Raw genomic sequence first — 6,000 nt, forward strand, 5'->3', positions numbered from 1 at the left:
AAATCTGAAATTCTGAGTGGAGAATTTCCCTGAACGTATCATCCTAGTTTCAGTCAGCCCTCTTCCTTTGAATCCCATTAATAATGCATTTGGGTTTTTTTCTTGATGCTCCTGCCGACTGTAGGTCCGGCAGCTGGTGCCTCAGCGCGACCAAGCTCTGATTGAGGAACACGCGCGGCAGCAGAACAACGAGCGTCTGCGCCGGCAGTTTGCCAACCAGGCCAATGTGATCGGGCCCTGGATCCAGACCAAGATGGAGGTCAGTGCAAACCACCAAATGGTCACGTTAGAAGTCCAGTGAGGGCACCCTGTGTGTAATCTCAGTTGGTGTTTGTAATTTCAAGTGCCTTTTACAGACAGCTACGTGTAACATATAACATACAAGTGAATTATTAATTAGATGAAAATGTTCCGGTATGACAGATACAGAGACAAATCTTTATCATGACCTCCAGTTTGCAATGACTCATTCTTTTCTACATAATCAGTATTTCCTTCTTGCAGGAAATCGGCCGCATCTCAATCGAGATGCACGGCACCCTGGAGGACCAGCTGACACACCTACGCCAGTACGAGAAGAGCATCGTCAACTACAAGCCAAAGATCGACCAGCTGGAGGGAGACCACCAGCTCATTCAGGAAGCGCTCATCTTTGACAACAAGCACACCAACTACACCATGGAGGTAATAATCTGCCAAATAAATCTGATTGTAGTTGGTTTGTTTGACAAACTCATCTGATTCTCCTGGTTTTATGTTGTTTTGGTGTCAAATGAACGTTCGGACGACCACAGAAAAACGTTTGAGAGGATAATACTGAACCTTCCTGACGTTGCACTTTTCCACCGAGTCGCCAGTGCGCCTCATTAACTTTTGGGCTTTTTAGCCCAGAGATGAAAACTATAAACCCCTGCTTGCCTGACAGGAATTAATTTGACTGGTTGTTCAGCTGACAAACATCAGCTGACCCATTTGCTGAGATGTTTTGTGTGTTTCTAGAAACCACTTCTGTGCAGAAGGTTCATGATTCGTTATTGTATCTATGCAGATTGCATGTTATTGTTTGTGCAAATGTCTTGATTTTTAGTCGTTTTGCTGTACTATGACTGCCAAAAGAACAGGAGAAAAATGCAAATTTCCGCCAACTCTCTTGACATCGATCACACGAATTGAACAGACTTGACCTTGCAGGAGTTGGCGCCGTGCTGCAATACTTCACATTGGTTAAAAGTAGTGGGAAGAAAGAAAAACGAGACATTATGGACATTTCCTCCATAGGTGTATTTTGTATATGTAGCCACACTATACTGAAGCTACTGTAAAACTAAAACTATTCTTCTGAAAACTAACTGAAAAAATGAAAAGGACAACTCAAAGCTGATGTATAATGTGTTAGGGATTCACTTTTGTGGATGATACTGGTTTGCAGATTGTTATTGAGTGCTCAATGGAAATTGTAATGTTTTCTGTATTTTTCTCATGCAGTAAAATTCCAGTCATCTGATCCTCCTGGCGGGTTAAAACAAACATCTGTTTCCCAACCTCTGGTTGACCCAATGATAAATCTCAGCTAATACCAGTGCCTCTGAGACTTCTTTTTACCATCCAGCTATTCCGGCTTAAACTCGTTGTGCCTCCCTCTGTTCTGCAGCACATCCGCGTGGGCTGGGAGCAGCTACTCACCACCATCGCTCGCACCATCAACGAAATCGAGAACCAGATCTTGACGCGAGACGCCAAGGGCATCAGCCAGGAACAGCTGAACGAGTACCGGGCTTCCTTCAACCACTTCGACAGGGTCAGTACCCGTCCTGAGTCCTGGTGCCGACACAAAGCAGCAGGCGGGTGAAGGTGGTGGAGGTCACACACTGCTCATTTACACTCGGATGAATACACACCAGAGAAAAAACGCAGTTTGGTTTTATTTATAGAACAGTTTGGGAAATGTGTTTATTTGCGTTCCTGCTTGGAGTTGGATGAGCAGATTGACTCGTATCCATCAAATGTTGTGTAGAGCCAGCCAGTGGTTAGCTTAGCTTAGCCTAGCTTTAAAACAACTGGCTCGGTCCAAATGGTCAACCTACCAGCAACTCTTAAACCTAGTAATTAAACTGCTGTATCTTTTTTTTTAACATTTTCCCATGTTGCAAAGGCTTTATGCAAAACTTATTTGAAGCACGTAACATATTTATTTATTAGTAAATAACTAACTGTCTGCTGGCTCTATCTTCATATTTAGACATCAGTGTAGCATCAATCTTACCATAAAACTCTCAGCAAGTACGTTCATTTCCCAAAATGTTGAACTTAAAACAGGTTTGTCTTTTATATATTTAGACTGCATCAACAAATCAAAGACGTGAAGGTGAGAATACATCATGTCGTGCTGCCCGACAACCCTTTAACGACCCTTTGACTAGAACACATTAAATGTAACTGTGTGTGTGTGTGTGTGTGATTGTGATGCATCAGGCTGCGTATCGACCCTACTGCTTCGTTCAAAAGGGACTTTCAGTTCGGTGACCCAAAGATTCGTCTTTTAAGGCTCAGAGGTTCAGGGAAAGTTGCATTCAGAATTAGCCTCGTGCGCCAGGACAAATGGAAGAACAAAATCTCTCCATTGAAGGCTGTTTCTATAGAGCCTGCCCCCCCCCCCTCCCTCCCCCCACCTCCAGAGCATAGTGTTTACACTGGGGCTCGCCGTGTCAGGAACCGCACCAATTAAGGATGAGTTTTTATTTAGCCCCCCCTCTCCTCCTCCCTGCTGACTCCCCCATTACCTCATGCATTTTTCCAGAGCTGGCCTATTGTTAATCAATACCGGAGGTGTAGGGTCAGAACGCACATGAAGCCAACCTGAACGTGTTCTTTTGTTTCATTTTTCATTGTTTCATGGTTGGTTGGTTTGAGAGGCATTTGTGTCGAGCCACAGCACCAGATTAATCTGATGTATTGATTAGACAAAAGAAATGTGTTTTTATCTAAAATAAATTAGACATATTTAACTCTCACTGTATTTGCTGACATGTTAAATGGCTGAGATTATAAATGTCTTGCCTCAATGCTGTACACAAAGGTAAAGAGATGTGATGTTCTGTACACGTGCCATCGGCGATATGAAGAACCTCCCCAGAGGGCCCCGTAGTCTGCCTGCCACGATGCACATTAACTCCTGCGAATGCCCCCGCCCAGCATGGCAGCACTGCTGCCACCGTGTGTTAACCTGCCACGTCCTAATGAATATGCACTGTGTTCTCTGTTCTCTATCTCATGCATGGCCCTCTCCCTTCACCCCACCCCACCCCTCACCTCACCTCTTTTTACCCCCACGGGCATGGTGCACTCCCTCCACCCCCAACACCACCTCACCTTCTCCCCAACCCCTCCTCCCCCCCCCCCCCCCCCCCCCCGGCGTCACTGGCTCCGCTGTATGTGTTGCTGCATGGCCTGTGGCCCCGACGCCCCGCCTGGCTCTGGCCCCCCCACACCCCAGGACCACTCGGGCGCTCTGGGCGCGGAGGAGTTCAAGGCCTGCCTGATCAGCCTGGGCTTCGATATCGCCAACGATGCACAGGTACTTCATTGTGGCCACGGCCCCCCTGTGAGAGGTTTAACTGGTTTCTTTCTTTTTTCCTTTGTCTTTTATACCCCGAAACCTCTATTCTTCCTATTCGCCCTCTCTTCCTCTCTTCATCCCTTCTATCTAAACTTCTGTTTAATTTCCCACACCTTGCAAACATCCATATTGGGGATTATTGCGGCTTTTCTCCTTAATTCTTTTCTTTGTTCCTGCTATTCTGTTCCCATCATTTGCCTCGGCTATCCATGCCACTCTACGTCTTTCTCTTCCTCCTGGTTTCGTTTATCCATCGCTGACCTTGTAGAAGAGATCAGGAATCATGGACGCTGAAGACTTCAAAACCTGCCTTATCTCCGTTGGTTACAACCTGGTAAAGCCACGAGTGCTCTTCGAGTATAAAAGTTTGTTTGCATGTGATTAATGAGAGCAGCTGAAAATGGTAATGGGTAAATATAACCTTATTCATATCTTATTTTATAATTTTTTAATGGACGTTTTTCTTCCATATAGCTTCAGATTAAATTGAATATATAACAGAATGTATTAGAAATCATCAGATACTTGAAATGAATTCAAAACTCACTGGTGTGATTTTGTTGCCGTGGGGACTGTCACCATGGCGACTGAGCCTCACAGTTTCTCTCCGTTGCCACTAGGGTGAAAACGAGTTCTCCCGCATCATGAGCATAGTGGATCCCAACCGGATGGGCGTCGTCACATTCCAGGCCTTCATCGACTTCATGTGCCGTGAGACTGCAGACACAGACACGGCCGACCAGGTCATCGCCTCCTTCAAAGTCCTGGCAGGGGACAAGGTACAGCCGTGTAGTTAGAAACACTAAGACAAGTGGAAATGTGTATATTCAGATCCTACAAGCAGTGCACTAAGCTTTTTCACAGCCTGTTTCCTTTTCCTGCAAATGTTCCTGTTTCGTTTCACGCACACTGCTCTTATCCATGTTGTAAAAGCAGCTGATTCAGTAGAAAAACTCTAATATACCTGCTCGGCACCAAATGGCAGACAAGTCAAAGTTAGCAACTAGCTGGTGAACATTTTGACCATGTAGCAGCTAAAGTGTCAAATCGGATTAGAAAAGCTTTATTAATCCCATGAGGGGAACTCATTTTCCACCAAATGGACTCCTACAGACAACAATAGACTGTGCAAAACAGACAATAAAACAATACAATGAATATATATAACACCATAAAATGCCATATGAGACATTAACATCACAAAGATGCTAAATCTGAAAAGTGTGAGTTATCAAAAATTGATATTTCCGTGGAGTGGTTGGAGACCCGAACAGCTAAAAAACAGGTTATATAAAGAAAAAGCTCATGTTACACTATTTTGGATAGATGTTTTTGTTCTTTTACTCTAGTGATCTTCCATTGGCTTTACCATGAAATCAGCTCAAAGCGTCTGAAAGCTGCATTAAACTCCAGACAGTCTTTTAAATTCAATATTCACATAGAAGCAATAATATATCAAAAGGAATTTTAAATAAGGTTTTCTCTTTTATATCAAGCTCATCTTGGTTCCCTGCAATCTCACCATTTACTACATTTACATACAGAATGTACCAATAGCGTAGAGGTGGAAATATAAAACCAGATTTAAAACCAACAATTTTCCTGGTCCTCGACAGAACTACATTCTGGCCGACGAGCTGCTCCGGGAGCTGCCTCCGGACCAGGCGGAGTACTGCATGGCCCGCATGGCGCCCTACACCGGCCCCGACGGCGTGCCCGGAGCCCTCGACTACATGTCGTTCTCTACCGCTCTGTACGGAGAGAGCGACCTCTGAACTGTCAGTGGTCCCGGCTCGGGACCACCAGCCTACCTGCTCGGACCACCGCCACATCCTGCCGACTGCCCCACCACCGAACTCTTGTCCTACTACGCTCATTTTTTGTATGTCTCTGGCCTTATCTTTTTGTCATTATCCTCTGTCTCCTCCTCCTCACTGCTCCCGCACACTCTCTCTTCGTTGTGTTTGCTTCACACGCAATGCAGCGGCTCTCCAGCTTTACCAAGAGAGAAAAAAATGTTTCCGTTTTTATTTTCTTGTCATTGTTTTACTTCATAAAATGAATAAAGTTAACATATTTTATTATACTGAACAAAAAAAGTATTTTTCTTCACCTGATTGAAAATGAGATAAAAAAAAATTGTAATAAAGAAAAATTGCGATACTTTCTTTTCTTTTCCTCTGTTTGCTGCAGGGATGTTTTAAATGGATTTAATTTGTATTTGCATTTAGCTGCCTTTCTGAAATGAACATGCCTACATTATAAAAGTGTAGGCAGTAGTATACGTAGCACCTTCAAACGCTGTGCTGTGTAGAAAAACATATTTGTATGCCCCTGGACAAGCAAAAACAAAAACACATTTCAATGAAATACTCTCATATAGT

General features: G+C 44.1%; 1 protein-coding gene across 5 annotated transcripts in view; it reads left to right on the top strand.

The window, feature by feature from the left end:
• The window catches only part of actn1 (actinin, alpha 1), a 40,014-nt gene extending 34,232 nt beyond the window's left edge, over positions 1 to 5,782 (top strand). For 2 of the 5 annotated variants that reach the window (XM_037486335.2, XM_037486336.2), the window contains exons 16-22: positions 125 to 259; positions 505 to 684; positions 1,652 to 1,798; positions 3,494 to 3,574; positions 3,885 to 3,950; positions 4,237 to 4,395; positions 5,233 to 5,782. In XM_037486335.2, the coding sequence (XP_037342232.2) occupies positions 125 to 259; positions 505 to 684; positions 1,652 to 1,798; positions 3,494 to 3,574; positions 3,885 to 3,950; positions 4,237 to 4,395; positions 5,233 to 5,391 (927 nt within the window). In that variant the 3' untranslated portion in view covers positions 5,392 to 5,782. The remainder of the gene's footprint in view (positions 1 to 124; positions 260 to 504; positions 685 to 1,651; positions 1,799 to 3,493; positions 3,575 to 3,884; positions 3,951 to 4,236; positions 4,396 to 5,232) is intronic. The other 3 variants (XM_037486338.2, XM_037486339.2, XM_037486337.2) reach the window with 2 other exon arrangements.
• The last annotated feature ends 218 nt before the right edge of the window (positions 5,783 to 6,000 follow it).

The sequence above is a fragment of the Pungitius pungitius genome, chromosome 14 (genome assembly GCF_949316345.1).
Source record: "Pungitius pungitius chromosome 14, fPunPun2.1, whole genome shotgun sequence".
NCBI lineage: Eukaryota > Metazoa > Chordata > Actinopteri > Perciformes > Gasterosteidae > Pungitius > Pungitius pungitius.